General features: G+C 42.9%; 1 protein-coding gene across 2 annotated transcripts in view; it reads left to right on the top strand.

Annotated features, from left to right (window-relative positions):
• sema3h (sema domain, immunoglobulin domain (Ig), short basic domain, secreted, (semaphorin) 3H) overlaps positions 1-21,041 on the top strand; it is a 164,656-nt gene that overhangs the window by 60,018 nt on the left and 83,597 nt on the right. For both annotated transcript variants that reach the window (XM_048547760.2, XM_048547759.2), the window contains exons 3-4: positions 5,008-5,070; positions 7,992-8,111. In XM_048547760.2, coding sequence (XP_048403717.1) covers positions 5,008-5,070; positions 7,992-8,111 — 183 coding nt within the window. The remainder of the gene's footprint in view (positions 1-5,007; positions 5,071-7,991; positions 8,112-21,041) is intronic.

Below are 21,041 nucleotides of genomic sequence, written 5' to 3'. Positions count from 1 at the left end.
TTAGCACTGTTGTCTCACAGCGCCAGGGATCTGGGATCAATTCTAGCCTCAGGCAGCTATTGATGTGCAGTTTGCACATTCTCCTCAGGTCTGTGTGGGTTTCCTCTGGGTGCTCTGGTTTCTTCCAACAGTGTACAGGTTAGGTAGATTGGCCATGCTGTAGTGTCCAGGGTTGAGCAGGCTAAGTGGATTGCCTGGGATTATTGTGGAGTTATGGGGTTGGGCTGCTGTTTGGACAGTCATGCAGAGCCAATGGACTGAATGGTCTCTATCTGCACTGTAGGGATTCTATTCTATTCTATGATTCTAAACAATTTATAGTTTTGAGGTGGATCGCTCTCTGTGCCAGCTGGGCATAAGTCATCATTTGAGTGATGCACAGAGTAAAAAATAATTAGAGAGAATTGAAAGACCATCCTTCCCTTTTACCTCAATTTTAAATTTCCGTATAAAAATAATGCAAAATCTGTTATGAATGTGCAATTCTCCCCGCCCAGTTTGACTCACATAATGTACTTTCCGTTTTTGAAAGCTGTGGGCAGGAACATCAATTTTCTGAATGACAATTTAGCAAGTAAAAGATGGTATATGTTGATATATGCACAATCATTAGGTTGTATGTGGTTCCTGTCAGTCGTCTGGGGGTAAATATGCAATTGCCTGGCAGTATCTGGTTTTACCCTGCCAATCAATTGGTGGCATATAGCGTTTTTCTCCATGTTTAAGTGATGGTAGGGATACCTTGCTTCCGTGGTATTTCGATACTGGTACCTGACCCTCTCCACTTGGTGTTTAATTACAAACAAAGCAAACAGGGATTATAAAGCTAGCAACGTAGTTTGATCAATATTTAGATGCTTGGTAAGGAAGAGTTTTACCCTAGCAGCTCTCTTTGTTCCAGTTTCTAAGCATTTACTTGCAATAATGATAGAGAATTATTGGCTGAAATGTTAACAATGACACTGTACCAGAGGGAATGACTTTATTAGGTCAACCTAAGTTCAGGTTTCATGGCAAGAATGAGCCAAATTGGACCAAGTAATTCCTCTGCGGCACTTTGGTTCTGTGATGAGTGAGGACGACCAATGATGACAGTGAAACGATATGATAAACTGATAAAAGGGTATATTTCGTCCAGCACGTACGCACAGGCAGAGCAACTGCATGCAAACAGAACTGTTTGAAATGTGGCTCCTGGGACTGTGTCTGAATGTACATCCTACATTGTCAGGACTTGATTCCTGCAGCTCATTAAATGTAATTGCTGCCAATTATAGACCCATTGACTTCCACTGGGAAAGGTCATTTCCAATTCAGTTGAGCCTGATATTAAAGCTGTGTATCAGAAGACGAGGTTAATGGCTCCTATTAGTAAGTTGTTGTTGAAAAATGTGCTTTGGAAAAGCAAAGCAATAAGGAAACATTTGCATTTGATCCCAACCCCCACCCTAACAGTGGTGCGCACTTTGAATGTTATGGGATTGTGATCCTTCTCTGAGCATCAGAAACACTGAGACGCAAAGATTTTTATATAATGTGAGGATATCTGTTTACACCAAAGAGGCATAGCAGAGACACTTCTTCACAAAGTGTAAAGGTAGAAACAGTGAGGGTTTAAAGAGACTTGACTGTCGAGGTACATAGCTCGGTAAAATGTTTTGAACAGGTGTAGAAATGACTCAAAAAGATAAATGGAATACTGGCCTTTTTGTCTAGAGGTGTCGGGTATTGGTAACAGAACATATGTTTTAGCTTTGCAAAATCCTAGCTAGGCCACACAATGAGACAATAAAACATAGGAGTGGAAATAGACCATTCAGCCCGTCATGTCTGCTCCACCATTCAGTAATGCCTTGGGCTGATCTAATAATTCCTCAACTCCACTCTCCGTCTTATCCCTGAGGCCCTTGATTCTTCCTCATCTCTGTCTTAAGTGGTGACCTCTTGCTCTGAGATTGTACCCTCTGGTTAGGATTCTTCCACAAGGGGAAATAAATTCTCCATATCTACTCTGTCAAACCTCCTAAATAAGCTAAAATATTTCTGTAAAGTCAATTCTCATACTGCTAAACTTTGATGAATACAAAATCAACGTACTCAACCTCTCCTACTGAGAAAATCCCTCCATACTGGAGATTAAGCTAGTTAATATTTGCTGGTCTGCCTCTAATGCCATATTTTTCTATAGTTAAGGGGTCCAGAACTATTCTCAGTATTCCAGTTGTGGTCTGATTAGTGTCATATAGTTTTTGCAAGACTTCCCTTTTTGTATGCTTCATTCCCTTTGTAACAATGGTTATTTTCCTTCCCTATTACCCACCGAACTTGAATGTTAACTTCTTGTGGTTCATGTGTGAGACCTCCCAAAATTTCTCCCTGCTGCAGCTTTCTCAGTCTTTCCCCATTTAAATAATATTAAGCTTTTCTGTTCTTCCTGCTAGGGTGCATAACATTTCAATTTCCCACATTATATACCATCTGTCACATTTTTGTCCACTCACTTAACCTGTTCATATCCCTCTGTGAACTCCTTGTATCATCCTCATTACTTATGTTCCCACCTACTTTTGTGTTATTTGCAAACTTGGCTGTAGTACATTAGGTTTTTCTCATATAAATCATTAATATATACTGTAAATAATTGTGACCCCAGCACTAATCCCTAGGCACTTCGGTAGGTGCAGGCTGTCATCCTGAAAATGTCCCCTTTATTCAACCTGTCAGTCTTCCAATTGTTAGCCAATTCACCATCTTTCTTAAAATACCACCCCATCATGAGTTCTTATCTTATTAAGAAGCTTTTATGTGTTGAACCTAATTGAAAGCCTTCTTGATATCCAAATATTCACAGCATCCCAGGTGTCTTCTGGCTAGTATTTTGTATAGTTTTAGCAAGACTTTCTTATTTTTATGCTTCATCCCCTTTGCAATAACAACCATTTATCTTCCCGATAACCCAGTGAACTTGAAAGATAGCTTCTTGTGATTCATGCACAAGGACTCCCAAAATCTCTCTCTGCTTTCCACAGTCTTTCTCCGTTTAATAAAATAATATGCAGTTCTTCTGTTGCATGTTGTGTTGCAGTGCATGTATCTACTGGCTCTCTTTTATCTATCCTACTTACTCCATTCTCGGAGAACTAATGATTTTTTTCAGGCTTGGAGTATTGTGAGCAGCGCTGGGGTTCACATCGTAGCAACCGCATATTGGATTTAGAAGAAGCAAAGGTTTATCAGAATGATATCTGGCCTTTGAATGTAAAAGTATGAGGATAAATTGGACAAATTAAAGCTGTATTCTTTGGAATTTAGAAGGCCAAAGTGTGATTTGACCGAAGTTTTCAAGTGGTGTTAGACTTAAGGCCAGCTTCAAACCAGCGAGCTACTACAAAGCCCCTCTCTTCTGCTTGCCATATGCCATGGCTGTGTTGACAAGGCCCTGCCCTCAAGTTGTCCAGCGTCTGGCTATGGATCTCCACAGTCTGATGACTGAAATGGACAGCCAGTGAAAATTTATAAACTTTGCTGTAATTATTGTTTACCAGGGATTCTCCAATTCCCTGATGATGCTGCGTCTGAGTGAATAACAATGGACTGGCACGATGATGAATCAACTCATCAACGGATGAATCCATGTTGCACGCGTGTTTAACCTCACTGCTGGATTGTAGGCCTAGCGCCAGTGATCAGCCACTCATTTTACATTCTGCAACATTTCTTGCACTGTTAAGTCTCCAGGCATATTGTTCAACAGCAGCTTGAATTAAAAATAAAGCCGTTGACCTGTATTTACGAAGTAGCCAACCATCAGCGAAAGCTAAAACCTATTGCGTTGATTTGCGCTCTATTGGCTCCCTTCATGGCAGGAGTGTGATTTGTGACTTCAACTGCAAACATGTTCCTCCCCCACGAGCAGCAATGATGTGAAGAATGAGATAGTGATGCTGCATGGGGGTTGTTGACATTGACTCTGAACTCTCTGTGCTGGAATATGTCTGGACAGCAAAACCTCCAACTCAACAAAATCTAAATCACCAGCACCACTCATTCCAGACATTCTCGGTTTCAACACTGTCACTATCTCTGCTGGTTTGATCTGATTAAATAACTGAGTATTTCATGGTTCAAGTTAGTGCATGAAAAACTAAATAAATTCAGATACCTGTGGGTACATCTGATGCATTGTTGATTTCACAAGGGATGCAGTGTGGCACTGGGTGCTTTTGTGTTTGTCTCCAAGAGGTGAGAGATAGCAGTCTACTGGAAGGGTAGTGCCAAATGTGCCTGCCTCCAATATGGTGTAACCTGAATCTGAATTTCTCAATATCCACCAAAGCGAGAATTACACCAAGGCTAATTGTTTTAAAGTTGCTGATGTCGGTGGTGTCTATTACCTGGTAACATGCCCGTCTGTAGCTGATGAGGCATGGAATAGTCATTGCTCCCAGGAAGCAATCGGATCTGCCTTCCTTGGAGATGTTTGGTGACACATCAGTGCCAATAAAATACCAGGAGAGGGTCAAACTTTAATGGCACTGTTGCAATTCCATTGTAAACTGCAACCATTATTTGTAAAACATGGAACAGACACCAGCCTCAAACTTCTTTCTTTTTAATTCATTCTCAGGTCAGCCAATTATTGGTTGCTCTGAGAAATGGTGGTTGGAGGTTGTGGAGTGGTGGAGAAACTTTATTCTTGAATGGCTTCACTTTGACTCTGAATTGTTTGATGGGAAACCTCAGGGGCAGATAAGAGTCAGCCATGTTTGATGGAGGAGGATAATCACAAGTGCAATAGACTGAGGGAGGAAGACAAATTGACTTCACCAAAGGGGGCCAATTTTTACAGCACTCCCAAAACAATTGTCAATACCAACATTTAATTACGGATCTTCAAATGCTGAATTTAAGTCGTCAATCTGTTGTGGTTGCAATTTCTGGACGATTATGCTACCGTATCTTCCAACGTATTAATAAGTAAATAAATATTGTCTTTTTTTCCTCCAGTTATACTGGCCGGCCACCCCTGAGAGAATAGCTGAATGTAAAATGGCTGGGAAGGACCCTGATGTAAGTATTTACAAACGGCATATGTTTTCAAATAGAAACTTAACAACAGCATAGAAAGGAGAACTCTTCCTCTAACTGTACTATATAAGTTAAATTTACACCAAAGAGCAGCAGTGACGATTAGAACCTCTGCTCATTACTTGAAAGAGAATTTGTCTTTATATTTATGACACTGAGTGATATTAGTGCTGGAGAATGAAGCATTCAGTGCCAGCATCAAGTATGGTTTGATGTATCATAATAGCTAGGTGCAGAGTAGGCTCCATTTTCATAACTTCTGAACAACTCTCTTACACATCCCACTAGGGAGTAATAGAGTGATAATTTTCCTGGAGAACATTCGTAGCCTTGTACTCCACAGCTTATTAGTGATATTTTAAGCTGAGTTGTGGTATGTCTCAGCCCTAGTCTGTTGATTCTCTTTGCCTCTGGTCTCTATTGTTTCCAAGCATATTATTTACATATAGCACTGAGAAACATCCCACCACGAAGTTTCAAGTTGAATGGGTTGTTCTTCCTGAAATGACGTACTCAATGTAGTGAAGCAATGATCCTATGTATTGCTGGTTAATAGCAATGATCAACTTGCCTGACTCCGACAGTTTCAGTGCTTATTAAAACAAATATTTTTAAAAAGCGTTTATCCAATTATTTCCCTAACTTTAACTCGACATTTAGCATGTCGCCATTAGGAGATACTGGCAAGCAGAATATGAAACTGGGAAACTGTTGTAATCCTGTAGTATCTGCTAACTTCTGGGGATAAAAATAAGGTGACTTTTCTCAGAGACTAATGGAAATAAGATGCGATTTTATGATTTAAGACATTCATTGTAACAAAAAGCATCTAAAAGCAACAAACATTATTTAACAAGCAGTTAATGCACCAAATTATTTCTGTATGAACTGGTTAAACCAATCAAGATAATTCTTTTAAAGCCGTTTCTGTACACCATACTCTGGCAGATGTACAGCATTACATGGCAAAGTTCCAAGTTGTGCTGTATAACTATGTGACTCCTGGAGTTCTAACAGGATCATGTTTTCTCCCTGTCATGCCTTTCAGTATCCTTCAACAATCACTCCACTCTGCTGACTCTTTCCAGAACTGACTCAGCAAGACCCACCTCGGCAACTCTTTATTCATTAAATTTCCCAGAAATCTCATTCATTCTGCTCTACGTTAAAACAGAAAATAAGCATTTGGCTTACTTGCTATCAAAAAACAGTTTTGTCTTGCACTGCACAGTACTAGCTGTTTTGTTTCTTTGCCTCATTAGCAAAATTCAAGATATCAAAACACTCATGTGATATTCAGTAAGTTTCTTTAGCCATGTAGAAACAAAAACAATATAGAGGTGCTTGGAATGTCCTCATCATTTTCAAAATATTCCATTTAACAAAGGAGACATTTTGAAATATTATAATTTTGTAGTAATTCTAAAACCAAGTCTTTTTGCAGGTTTGTGTGTGGGATCCTAAAGATTTGGATTCGATAACAAAGAAGATATTGAATAATCAAGAACATTTTTAACAGCATTTATGTACCGTGCAGTCAAATAGATTAGCATGATGTCAGTTCATTTCATGGAATCCCTCCATTTACATCCTATAAAGTTGTGTTGAAGAAAGATAACAGAAGTAATTTAAAATTTTAAAGGTTGCTTTCCTATTACATTTGCCCAGAACAATGCGGAGTTTTAAAAGTATCATTCTCTCTTTAGCCTTTTCTAAAATGTAGTTGGGATATAAAATTGCACTAATTTTAAAGTTATGTCCCCTAAAACCATTTGTCTTCAAAGGCTATGAACAATGGGACCTCTAGCTGAGATTGATAGATACTTGTGAGCTCAGGGAACAGGGACAGCTGAAAGACAAGTATTAGATTGAATGGTCTATTCCTGCCTCAGGACGCTGTTGCAGAAATTCCTCAGGGTATATATTTTCCATTCAACCTGTCCAGAGCTGTTACTCCCCTCTGGAGCAGGTAGGACTTGAATCCAGGCCTTCTGGGCCAGGTGTAGGGACACTGCCACTGCACCACAAGAACCCTTAAATTCCTCAGGTACTATCGTCAGCTAAACAATTTTCAGCTACTTCCTTCAATTCTGCATATTGTCAAAAGGGGACATGAGCACTGATAATTGCTCAATGTTTAGAACCATTCATGACTCCACAGACACTGAAGCAGTCACTGAGCATATATGAGGAAGACCTGGAAATATCCAGGCTTGGGCTGATAAGTAGCAAGTAACATTCACATCACTCAAGTGCCTGGGAATGGCCATGCCCAACAAGAGCCAATCAAACCATCATCTCTTGACATTCAATGACATTAACATCTGAATCCCACACTTCCAATATCCTGAGGTTACTACTGACCAAAGCTGTGCTGGGCGAATCATAAATGCTGGCTTCAAGGACAGGTCGGAGGCTAGGAATACTGCAGTGACTAACTCACCTCCTGACTCCCCAGAGCCTGCCCATTATCTACAAGGCACAAGTTAGGAGTGTCGTGGAATACTTACCACTTGCACTTGCCTGGATGGGTGCAGTTCCGACAAATTTCCTTCTGTAATGGTTTTGTAGGTGAACCTACAGTACATAGACTGCAGCAGTTCAAAAGGCTCCTCACCACCACCACCTCAAGGGCAAATGGTGATGAGAGTCAAATGCTGGCCAGCCATTGATACTCACATCCCTGAAGAAAAAATAGAAGTTCCTATTTATAATGAAATATAGGTAAAGCAAAGTGAATGTTGCTACACGGGGCTGAAACCAATCAAATTAGCAATTGAAAATGCACAATTCATATCTGCTAGTTTTAAAGTGACGTTAAACTTTGGGTTCAGCTATGGTCTAAGGGGTTTTGTTGGTCAGCAGATGTTGGAAAGTAATGGAGCCTCCTGATTTTTTTGCAGCTGGACTGTGGCAACTTTCTGAGGGTCCTCCACTTCTACAACCAAACTCACCTATACGTTTGTGGCACTGGAGCCTTCCACCCACGCTGTGCATACATTGCCACATCAATGTTCAACAGGGTAAGTGCTACCTCACATGCATTTTCTGAATGGTCAACCGTCAAGGGAAAGTTACATCAGAGGGTCTAGGCCCAAAGCGTCATCTTTTGTGCTCCTAAGATACTGCTTGGCCTGCTGTGTTCATCCAGCTCAACACTTTGTTGTTGTGGATTAACATTCTGTTCTTTTATATCCAAGGCTTGGGTAGGAGTGCAGACTAAGTGATTAATCTCTGCAGTGCTTTTAAAAATCCAACATAAATTTAGGTCAGTTCTGCGGAAGGGCCATTGGACCTGAAACATTAAGTCTGATTTTTCTTCGCAGATGCTGCCAGACCTGCTGCATTTTCCAGCAATTTTGTTCATAAATTTAGTTCAATCCAGCTCTGAGTGAGGCGGTCCATCGTACAATGCATGATTTGACACTCGGCAACCTGATTGTGGGAACTGGAGAAGAGAATGAGAAATAGCAATGGTGTTTTCTGATAGTGAGGTGTCCAGGATAGGGCTGGCATTGGTATTTTGCTTCCAATGCAGAAAGCCCAGGCCTGTGTGTTTTATTTGTTAGCAGTAGATGAGGTCATTTCTAATTAGCGCATGTTGTCAAAAGCGTCCTGAGGATTAGTCAGAAGAATCTGTCTGCCAAGCAACATGAAGCGTTGAGTAGCACATAGTCATATGTTAGAAACTCTTTGCAGTTTTGGTTCAGTTTGTCTGATATTGCTTCTCAAACCTGCAGTACGGTCCCAACTGAGTAAGATTGTATTGACCTGCTATTCAGGCCATCGCTTTACTGTCCCATGTTCCAGTACTGTAAAGCTGATATAGACAGCTTCTGTGGGTCAAATACTGTGGAAAACTTATAGCTACCTCCCATGTAGGCCTATATGGAGTGAAACCATGAAACGTACAAGGCTACTAGAAACTGAGAACTGTTTCCAACCCTGTCTCCACCTCTGCTGCTAAAGGCTATGGATATTTCCACTCAGTTCAAATTTTCAAGACCGGGGTCAGCTCATGTTTATTATTGTTCAGAAGAAGAGTCCTACAGGACTCGAAATGTTAACTTGGTTTCTTGCTCCATGGATGCTGCCAGAGCTGTTGGGTTTTTTCCAGCATTTTGTGTTTTTTTTTTAAATTTTATGTTTATTAGGCATGGATATGAAGAGAGGTGGAGATCAGGCTGGGGGATAGCATTGATCAGGGGTGATTAAGAGAAACATGGTGGAAATCATCACAGCTGGAGCTGGAATATGGACCAAAAACCTTCATCTGTGAGATATTGAAAAGAGGAAATATGTTCTCTTCAAGTTTTTCAAATTTCCGTTTGTACCATTGACATGGCACTTCACCTGATGGCTGTGTGCATTCAATGACCTGCCTACAATTTTCTGTTAAAAGGGCAGAAAGGAAAGGACCGTGTTAACTGAATACATGTGGGCTCGCCTTTCTCTACCTGTCACAGCCCTACACCCACCTCCACATTCTCTGAACTCCTTGATTTCCAGTCTCTTACACGTCCCTGATTTTAACCACCTCTCCATCGACAAATGTGCAAGGCTTTAATTATTTTTAAAATTCCATCCCTAAATCTCTTCACTGCTCGACCTTCCTCTGCCCCTTTTAAGGCATGCATTCAAGATTGTCTCTTTATAAAAGATTTTTGGTCACCTGTGCAAATATCCCCTACTGGGGCACAGTGTCAAATTCTGTTTGCTTGAGGCTCCCAACTCAACTGGAAGATTATCTCTTCCATGTCCGTAACCATTTCTCAGTGTTAGTGTCCACCCAGGGTAGGGTGAGGAGGATTGAGACAAGCTGCCTCTGCTGAAGCTCACCCTACAATAATACACATCCTCCTTTGCAAAGCCATTACATCATCAACATTTCAGTGTCTAATCTCCAAGCTGCTGTAAGATTGTCCTGATGCTGTTTATTGTGGAAGCTGATAACAAGAATTCCTTCTGTCTAGTGGGGATCTGGGAGGTCTGCAGAGAATAGTGTGAGACTCTCCCTCTCTCCTGGCGATAAGCCTCCTCTGTCTAATTAGTGCTAAATGTAGAGTTTGATAGGGTCTTGGAAAGGTTCGTGCCCCCTGTTACAGGGAAGGAAAGATCAAGCTGAGGGGGCCCTAACACCGTTGATCTTATCATGTGAGATACGGGTTTTACAAGGAAGATTAACTTGCAGCTCTGGCAAACAGGAGTCCCTGGGGAATCACAGTTTAACCCACTGAGTGCTGAATTCCTTGGATAAGTCCCCAGGAACGTACAGGACTAATAAGGCTAGCTTGCATTGAAGCCTGATTATCATGATATAGCCTTGGAATAACCGGGAAAGACAGGCAGCCCAGCTATGAAAATGTGATTTTGGTAATTGTGGTGTGGCCACTCACTTTGTACAGATTTCCCAGTTACTGCTGAGATAAGGGTTGGCAATTGGTGAAGTGTTGATGTCATCCAATAGTTCACACTATCTTCTAAGGATTGAAATAAGCTCTTGCGTTGCAGGCAAACACGGACTCCAAACTCATTGCAATGATCGATACTGGAGGAAATGGCAGGAAAAGGGTAGAGGGACAGATGAGACATGACAGCCTGCATATAACACAATAATTTAAGGCAGGGAGTAAAATGCGAGCAGCTATCCTGGCTTTGACCTCTCAAACTTCTCTTCTCAGTTCTTGAAAGGTCATCAGAAGAATGTACGTACAGTGCGTTACTAATTCACATTTTATAGGGGCACAAGGAATGCAGACTGAGGTCTCCTGAACAATGGAGATTTTGACACCGGGGTCTCAGTGACATATTTCTAATTCACAAAGAAACTGATACTGGCCTCTTACCGCCCCATACATTCTTTTAGCAAACTTCACTTGATGACAATATTCGAGCATGTGTCGCAGAATACTAATACAGTTACTTTGCGAACTTTAGAACGCTGTAATACAGTAAACTCCTTGTCACACACCTCACCAACCAGAATATCCAACTCACAAAAACAGAGATTGCCGAGAAAGCTCAGCAGCATCTGTGGAAAGAAATCAGAAACCTTGCAGGTCCAGTGACCGTTCCTCAGAATATTCCACTGGTCGAAATCTCTAGCATGCTCTTCTTTCAAGGTGCCACTGTTACTAAATACAACAGGGAGGCAATGGCCTAGTGGTATTATCGCTGTACTGTTAATCCAGAGACCCAGATAATGTTCTGGGGACCTGGTTTCAAATCACACCACAGCAGATGGTGGAATTTGAATTCAAGAAGTGTCTGGAATTAAGAATCTAATGATGACTGTGAATCAATTGTCAGGAAAAACCCATCTGGTTCACTCATGCCCTTTAGGGAAGGAACCTGCCATCCTTACCTGGTTTGACCTACATGTGACTCCAGACCCACAGCAATGTGGTTGACTCTTCAATGCCCGCTGGGCAATTAGGGATGGGCAATAAATGCTGGCTAAAAGCAACGCCCTCATCCCATGAATGAATAAATAAAATAAAATACCGAGGTGATCAGTCTGAATTGGTTGTAAAGAAACTGTCTAAGAGTTGAAGTGTTTCCTCTCCTTGTTAACAGTGGAAAAACTGATAGATGGAGCAGCTCTGAGTCCCTGCACATTGCCATTTACCACACTGTGTGTTCTGGTTTGCTTCTGACTGTCAGCGTGAGCTGCAATGGGATGACCAGATGTTTTTGAATTGCTAGCACCACCCAGTCCCAAAGTATACCATGGATTTTTCTGTATCGTGCAGGATATACCGAGCAACACCATGCAGTCTGTCGGAGCTCGGTGACGCTGATACGGCCACAGACCGGAATACCACAGTTTGTGTCGCATGTCGGAATGCTGTCACTTGCCCTTGGGCAGAATTTTACAGTCCTCCCGTTGGAGAAATTTGGGGGACTGTGGTAAAACGCTGACCATACTTTTCCTGTCACTGATTCACCCTACTCCCAGCATGGCCACCGTTTGATCGGGGTAGTGGGGGAGGGTGGTGGACGAAGGGTCGGGTGGTCCTAAAATGATGGGAGGTCCAGGAGACCAGCTAGCTTGGCTGGAAAAGGAGATGCAATGTCCTTCAAAGCCTCCGCTAAATTGGAATCTTCCTTACCAAGATAACCCCCTCCAAACCCCCACCAGAGGCATCGCCTGCCCTTGAGGCCTATGCATCATTTTCCCTTTGGTGAAGGTCCAGCTTTGCAACTGCTCAGTTCTCCTGCCCTTTGTTCACTAGAGCTGCTGTGAATTTGAGAGCAAGAGTTGCATTTATATAGTGCCTTTAACAACCATCTTGAAGCGCTTTCTGACCAATGAGGTACTTTTGAAATATAGTGACCAATTCCCAGGAAGTTCAAATGCTTGTGCTTGAAAATAATTAAAACATTAAGCAGTTTCAGACAGTACTGAATTCATCAACTTGAGTTTTCCCTTCCCTCTGTAATGTGGCCCAGTTCCCCACTTGCTGTTTTGCATGACCTCCGGCCCCTTGCTCTGCTACTGCCCTGTATAGAGTACTACTTAACCCTTATTAGTAACCAGTCTCTGGTATCTGTCATCCTTGTTTGCTGTTTTGTTGCGAAATTGCTGCTGCCGTACGCAAAGGGTTAATGACTTGCAATCATCGTTGCATGTGCTATGGTCTACAATAGCACCTTTCATCTGTTCCTTTCAGGGGAAGGTCATGGAAATTAAACTGTTCATTAATTTCAGGCACAGCTAACAAGTCAGACAATTTATGGCTTGACACATTGTAACACACCACTGCCCAAGATGGCAAACAACAATAACTCTGTTCACTTTAGACAATTCTTAGAATCATAGGGTAATACATCACGCAAGGAAGTCATTCAGTCCTTGAGCCTGAGCCAGCTCTTTCGGGATTAGCCACTCCCTCCTTTTGTTGCCATTTTCTTGTTTGTTCGTGCACACATTTATTGTCCATCCCTAATTACCTAGAGGGCAGTTAGGAGTCAGCCAAATGGCTGTGGAGTCACATGTAGGCCAGACCAAGTAAGGATAGCAGTTTCTTTCCTTAAAGGACATTAGTGAACCAGATAGCGACAATTGACAATGGACTCATGGCCATAGTTGGACTCTTAAAGGCAATTTTTAAAATTGAATTTAAATTGCACTAAATGCTGCGGTGAGATTTGAAACTGAGTCCCCAGAACATTACCTGGTTCTCTGGATTAACAGTTCAGTGATACCAACTCTAGGCCAATGCTCCCTTTGTTTCCTGCAAATAATTCCTTTTCAAATATTAATCCAATTCACTGTCAAAAGAAAACACTGAATCTGCTTTCGCCAACCTTTCAGACTGCGTAATCTAGGATATAATTATTCACTTCATTTTTTTTTGAAAAGGAGTCCTTTTCCCCCCCACTCTGTTTATTAAAGTACTATTTTGGTTTGAAAAGTATAGTAGGAACATAGACTCAGGAATAGGCCTTTCAGCTCCTTGAGCTGTCACCTCTATTCATGGAGATCATGGCTGTGAACAGTGTGCAGGGAGACTTTAAGATGGCGGCCTGCTGGATACAACTAAAGGATCCGATCCTCCCTCCCCATTCAAGTAAAGAGCCATCTGTCAATACCTGTGTGTCCCAGGAGGAGGCAGGTTTTCTCAGCTTGGGCATTATTTAATGGATCAGAGTTGGGGTCTGAATTGGTTTTGGGAGGTCCTAAATTTTCTCGGGTTTCATCCTGGCCTGTGATTTCCTTGTTTAGAATTGGCAATGCAACATCTACACAGAGGCTTCTGAAACATCGGACTCTGCAACTGTATTCCAAGCATTGTTTTATGGTAGTAGCTTATTCAATATCTACAATGCAGAAAAGGATCAGGTCTCGTGCCTGCCTGAGTTAATGATCTGTGCAGGCTCTTTTCTTTCTTACTGTTTCAAGTCATGGGACTGGTGCTGGTAAGGCCAAGTTCAAGCTAGACTGGGACTGGGCATTGACTCCAATTTCATGGTAGTCGCTCACATCTGCCTGGGTTTACCCGTCACTGCCTTGCATGAAGCTGGGACAGAGGGCAGTGCTGGCCCTCTGCTGCCACTCTGTCCCTTCTCAGCCAGGTCTGAAAAGATTGGGCCACGTGTTTTAACAAATATATAGTCCTTTCTCGGACAATTGCATGAGTTGCTGGTTAGGCTGGCACCTATGGTCAATTTCTAATTGCCCTGGAGAAGGCTGTGTTGAGTTGCCCTTTTGACCCGTTGCCGTCCCTGGGCTTAAGGTAACCCAAAGCGCTTTTAGGAAGAGAGGAACAGGATTTTAGAGGAGGATCATAGAATCCCTACAGTGTGCAAGCCGACCATTCAGCCCAACCAGACCCACCCTCCCCCCAGTCAAAGGAATGACCAATATATGTCCAAGTCATGATGGTGAGTGGCTTGGAGGGGAGTCTACAGGAGGTGGTGTTCCCATGTTTTTCCTTGTCTTTCAAAGGGGTACAGTTCACGGGTTCGGAAGGTGCTATCAAGGGAGCCTTAGTGGCCTCTGCTCAGCTTATAAACTGAACACTTTGCAGAAGTTATCTGGCATTGATCAAATCTGCTCACCTTCCAATGTCATCACTCATGGCATTGTCCCCATGAACATTCTGCTGTATGTGTTCATGCTTTGGTATCAAGGGAGGATAGGGTTTGCCTTGACTGTGATACATCTGCTGGCAGAATAGCCCTTCTACACTTAACATCAGGGCTCCTGTTTGACCTCTGCAGTAAAGAGCTGGCTCAGCTGGTGGGGGAAGAGAAGAAAATCACCGAGCAATGGTCAAAATAATTTAAAGATCAGTTCCTCAGGGCTAATCCCTCATACACTGCTCTTTAATCAGACAACGTACAATCCAACATCTGTGGACAGCTGATTATCCATTCAACTTTGAACCTTCAGGGTGTCAAGTGGCAATTTTGAGAATCAAAGCAAAAATGTAAGGTTGCTTTGGCTGTGTTTATCGTATTGCAGTACAGATATGTAGATGTAGAGGAAGGTGAGGATATTTCCTTAATACACAACTGGTGGGGGTGAGTGGGGACGGATGCAGATTGGCAATGCCATGACCTGGCATGGGCACCACAAGATACCAGGCAAGTTTGCACATGTTCAAGCCATCCAATTGATACAAGACATGACCTTCCCAGTCTTAAGCATTGGCACATCGCAAGCATTAGTTGGCCGATCATGTCTAACTCTGGCAAGGAAGGAAAATGGCAAATATTAATTTGCATTTTATCTGACAGTCCAGTCAAATGGGCGGAATAGATGGTTAATTACACCTTTACTCTCAGAATAGGAGCTGTGTCTTATGCGTGTGGCATCACATCAGATCATATGGACCTGGGATCCAAGTCTGTCAAGAAATGTCCTCTCTTGCCAGGAGCAAACCGAAGGGTTTTGGTCATTTTGGCAAGTTAAGATTGTGCCAGTGTTGGACTGGATGGATAGGGTCAGAAATTGCACGATAAATTGAATGGTAGAACCAGCTCAAGAGGTTGAGTGGTCTACTCGGTTACTCTGTTCCTACAATAAGTCAGACACATAACAGGTTTTCAGTGGGAAGACTGATCAGAATGTTGGCAGCCAGTAAATGAAGACCAATCTGGTCAAGTAGGTCATTTAACAATGATTCATCCTTCTCACTTGTGCCCAGCCACCACAAGTGATAAAAGGCCAGGTCTTGTAAACCGACTCTCGCTGACCCTATCATTTCTGGCTCACCTGCAACTCAAAAGCCACTTCTAGAGTCCATTGGAGCTGATTACCTCTGGGAGGCTCTGGAATTCATAATGGATTAACCTGTCAGCACATTGAGAATACCTTGAATGGAAAGGCTGTGATCGTGTCAGAGAAATATTTTAGCTGCTGGTCATTTGATTGAGCTCTTGTGCTCAGTTGCACTGATGGCAGCTCTGACTGGAGGTTGGTAGGAGTGTTGGTGAGAGGATCCAAGCCAGTGTTGATTTGTGGAGCTCCTGTGCAGTTCTGAATCCATGATTTCATTACAGGTGTGGTGTGAACCTAGAGCACAACCAAAGGGGGAAAGAATCAGCAATTCTTCTGCTCTACCCCCACAGAGAGTCAGAGGTGCATGGCAATGGTAGAACCATTAGTATCAATAGTGGTGCCAGGGAGGGGTAAAGAGACAGGAACTATTCTACACTGTCCTAGAGACAGTGTAGGGGAAGCAAAGGAAAACAGATCCATGTCTATCAGCTGCTTTCTCTTTCCATTTAGGTCATTGGATGCAGGCATCATTGGCCAGGCAGCATTTATTCCCCATCCTTAATTATCTAAAGTTAACATTGCTGGGATTTGGCATGAAGGCATAAGTGAGCCAGATGGGTTTTTACAGCAATCTGCAGACTAATGATCAGCATTAAGCTAGCTTTTTGCTGCAGGTTTTCTTGGATTCAAATTTCACCATCTGGTGGGATTCGAACTCAGAACATTAGCCTGGGGATCTGGATTACCAGCCCAGTAACATTACCACTAGATCACTGCCTCTCCAAAAGTCATCACAGGGCATTCCTCCCTGTCTTTCTTCCAGACACTTTTTAAACTGAGCAACTTTCCTCGACCATAGATAATGAAATGTGAGGCTGGATGAACACAGCAGGCCCAGCAGCATCTCAGGAGCACAAAAGCTGACGTTTCGGGCCTAGACCCTTCATCAGAGAGGGTTTTGTGCTCCTGAGATGCTGCTGGGCCTGCTGTGTTCATCCAGCCTCACATTTTGTTATCTTGGATTCTCCAGCATCTGCAGTTCCCATTATCACTGATACAACTTTCCTCGACCTTTTGCTCATCTTCATTAGTATCTTCACCTGTGGCTCCACTCCAGATTTGTCTGATAACACCTGTATGAAATGTGTGGGGGACTTTTTATGACCTTGGAGGTGTGATGAATGCAAATTATTGTTGTGTACCTGTCTTGAGACTGTTTACACCATTGCAGTTTGCAAAGTGCTTTTGGCTGTGAAAGCAAATTATGTCTAACTCCAGAGTGTCCACCTTTCCTGCCCCCTCAGTAGATGACGCCTGGCTACCTTTACCTATAGGGCTCCAATTGTGGTCTGATTATTTGTTGAAAAATAACATACCCTTTCAATTGCAGCAATAATCCATCCCTTCCAATAGTTTATTCCTGGTCAACTATCCTAGTTCCTATCGAGACTTTTGTTTTATTTATTGACCAATGTTTTCACTTGTCTGAAAAGAAAAGGGAATGATTGAAGATAATGCATGCTCACTTTCCTTCATTTGGGATGGGATATTGTAGGTCGTTGCTTTGAAGACAACCGAGTTACTGTGTGTGTAATGTGGTTGCAAATTCAATCTTCATTCTGCACGAGTTTGCAGTAAAATCGAGGCAAACGCTCCAATTTGCTGAAAGAATGCTACATTGTCAGAGGTGCTGTGTTTGACAAGGGCCATTCGACCCTGGCTCTGCCTGGTCTTTCCAATGGATGCAAAGGATTCCATGGTGCTAATTCAAAGAAAATAAATGCTGCAGATCTGAAATAAAAACTGGAAACAGGGACCCGGATTCGAATCCCACCATGGCGGATGGTGGAATTTGAATTCAATAAAAATCTGGAAGTAAGACTCCAATGATGACCATGAATCCATTGTCAATTGTCAGAAAACCCCATCTGGTTCAGTAATGTCTCTTAAGGAAGGAAACTGCTAACCTGACCTAGTCTGGTCTACAAGTGACTCCAGGCCCACAGCAATGAGGTAGATGTTTAATTGTTCCCCATTAGAGATGGGCAATAAATGCTGCTCCAGCCCATGAACGAATAAAGCAAAAAAAACCGTCAGAAACTCAGCTGATCTGACAGCATCTGTGGACGGAGAAACTGAGTTTATGTTCAGAGCCCGAAGCAACTCTTCCTTGGAACTGAAGAGAGGTGGGATGTTGGTAGGCTTTCACTTTATTGCTGTTGAGAAAGGGGGGAGAAGGGCAAGTGATACAGAAGGGTAGGTTAATGAAAAGTGAAAGAGTACAGGTCAAATGTATCATAGAACAAAAGGCAAAGGAACACATAAGGTTGTAGAGAAAACAAAGCATTGATCAAGACTAGATACTAATAACAAAATGAAGATGAGCTTTTCTGGAAATAAAAACATGAAAATCTAGGTACAGACACTTGGGGGATAAAAATATATCAAAACCGAGGGGAAAGCTCATGGTTGAACTCAACGTTGAGTTGGGAAGGTTATAATATGCCTGGGAAGTGGCTATTGATAGTAAACTGAGATGGTGTTCTTTCAGCTTGCGTTGAGCTTCAGTGGTATCCTGCAGCAGGCCTGGGAAAGAATTGTGAGCATGAGAGCAAGCTGGTGTATTGAAGTGGCAAGTGACCGCAATGATCTTGCTTATGGATTGAGTGGAGGTGATCCAGGTTTTGTCTCCCCAGCATAGAGGAGGCTGCATGATGACTGCAAATACAGGCAACTGGACTGAAACAAGTGCAAGTAAATCGCTGCTTCACATGAAGTATTTGAGGCCTTGGTCAATAAAGAGACAGAAAAGGTCAAAGAGTGAGAGGTGCATCTTGGGGCGGCACGGTGGCTCAGTGGTTAGCACTGCTGCCTCACAGCGCCAGGGACCCAGGTTCAATTCAGCCTTTGGTCACAGTCTGTAGAGTTTGCACATTCTCCTTGTCTTTGCATTGGTTTCCTTCAGGTACTCCGGTTTGTTCCCACAGTCCAAAGATGTGCAGGTTAGGTGGATTGGCCATGTTAAATAGCCTGTATTGTCTAGGGATGCATAGATTGGGTGGATTAGCCATGGGCAAAGCAGGGTTACAGGGATAGGGTAAGGGGGTTGTGTCTGATTGGGATGTTTTAAAGAGGGTTGGTGTGGACTCGATGAGTTAAATAGCCTGCTTCCGCACTGTATGGATTCTATGATCTCTTATGATTGCATGGGAAGGTATTGAGGGTGATAGAGGAGTGGATCAGGTAATCTTGGAGGGAATGGTTTCTTTAGAATATAGACTGGGGAGGGGAGGAGTAGACAAGTTTGATGCTGGAGGTGGTGGGAAGGATGGACAATGATCCTTTCATAATGGAGACTGTTGTAGTGGAAAGTGAGGGCAAGTGGAGCCCTAAAATAAAACAAAAGGCTGCCGACACTAGGGATCTGAAACAAACAAAAACACAAATTGCTGGAGAAACTCAGCAGGTCTGGCAGCATCTGTGGAGAGAACACAGAGTTAACATTTAGAGTCCAGTGACCCTTCTTCAGAAGAGGAACCCTATCATAGTTCTGGGACGGATGGGAAGGGATGAGGACAGAAGTGGAAGAAATGGATCAGACAGAGCTGGGTGCCCTGACCACTACTCTATAGGGGAATCCTCAGTTGAGGGAAACGGAGACAAGTTGGAAGGACCGTTCTGGAAGGTGGCATCATCTAAGCAGACCCGACAGAAATGAAGAAACCAGGAGAATGGGATCGCGTCCTTTGGAAGTGTGGTCTAAGTAGCAGTGAGAGGACAATGGATTTACAATGAATATTAATAGACGATCTGTTCTCCCCAGTGAACTAGTCAATGTTTAAGGTTCATATAACATCATATAGACAAATTTTCTCATCGTTATCATTCTGATCTTTGTGTCAAATCGCTGTTGTGATTCCCACCTTACAGCAGTGACTGTAATTCAGAAACTACTTCATTGGTGACATTTGAGATTCGGAATATCCTTAGGATGTATAGTATCCTTAGGCGCTACAGTAATGCAAATTCTCTTTTTTGTTCTGGATGTGCCATAGTGGTGGTCCTGCTGCATACGCCCAACCCCAGCACGCTTTAGCCAACAAACTATCAGCTCCCAACATACTCGAACCTCTGCTGACAATGTTTAGGACTCAATTGAATTAAGTCATTTTGCTACAATTCACCTTTTATGAGAATGTTTTCTTCATTGTATTCAAGCCTTCATCAAAATTTCACCGCAAATTTAAGTCAGATTTCCTGATGTTTTGACCGGTTCACTGAACTAAAGCCAGTGTTTAAATTGTTCAAACCGGGCCAAGAGAAAATTTGAGAATGACGTTTTGCTAATTCAGAAGAAGTTAAAAGTGTCCTCTGAGACTGTATACAACATGCCTGTCTGATTCGTTATGACATGTCTGCTGAGCTGTCAATACGTAGGAAGCTTGAAAAAGCAATGACGTTTATGACCAGCAAGGGCACTACAGATTGTAAGCACAGTCAGGCATGTGCAGAAGATTGCTTGTTCAGAGGCACATGCAAACAAAATAAACAACTGCACCTTCCAGTCACGAACCATTTTAACTCCCCCTCCGATTCCTTAGATGACATGTCCATCCTGGGCCTCCTGCAGTGCCACAATGATGCCACCCGAAGGTGGCAGGAACAGCACCTCATATTCCGCTTGGGAACCCTGCAGCCCAATGGTATCAATGTGGACTTCCCAAGCTTCAAAATCTCCCCCTCCCCCACTGCATCCCAAAACCAGCCCAGCTCATCCCCTCCCCCACTGCATCACCAAACCAGCCCAGCTTGTCCCCGCCTCCCTAACCTGTACTTCCTCTCGCCTATCCCCTCCTCCTACCTCAAGCCGCACCTCTATTTCCCACCTACCAATCTCATCCCCCCTCCTTGACCTGTCCGTCCTCCCCGGACTGACCTATCCCCTCCCCACCTCCCCACCCATACTCTCCTCTCCACCTATCTTCTCCTCTATCCATCTTCAGTCTGCCTCCCCCTCTCCCCCTATTTATTTCAGAACCCTCTCCCCATCCCCCTCTCTGATGAAGGGTCTAGGCCCGAAACATCAGCTTTTGTGCTCCTGAGATGCTGCTTGGCCTGCTGTGTTCATCCAGCTTCACACTTTGTTATCTAGCAAACAAAAAATGCTTTTTTTGAGTCAAGTTATGTGATTGGAGTCCGAATGAGAGGCACAACCCTTTTGTCC

The sequence above is a fragment of the Stegostoma tigrinum genome, chromosome 11 (genome assembly GCF_030684315.1).
Source record: "Stegostoma tigrinum isolate sSteTig4 chromosome 11, sSteTig4.hap1, whole genome shotgun sequence".
NCBI classification, from domain to species: domain Eukaryota; kingdom Metazoa; phylum Chordata; class Chondrichthyes; order Orectolobiformes; family Stegostomatidae; genus Stegostoma; species Stegostoma tigrinum.
The sequence above is the reverse complement of the archived record's forward strand: the minus strand, read 5'-3'. Positions and strand labels throughout refer to the sequence as shown.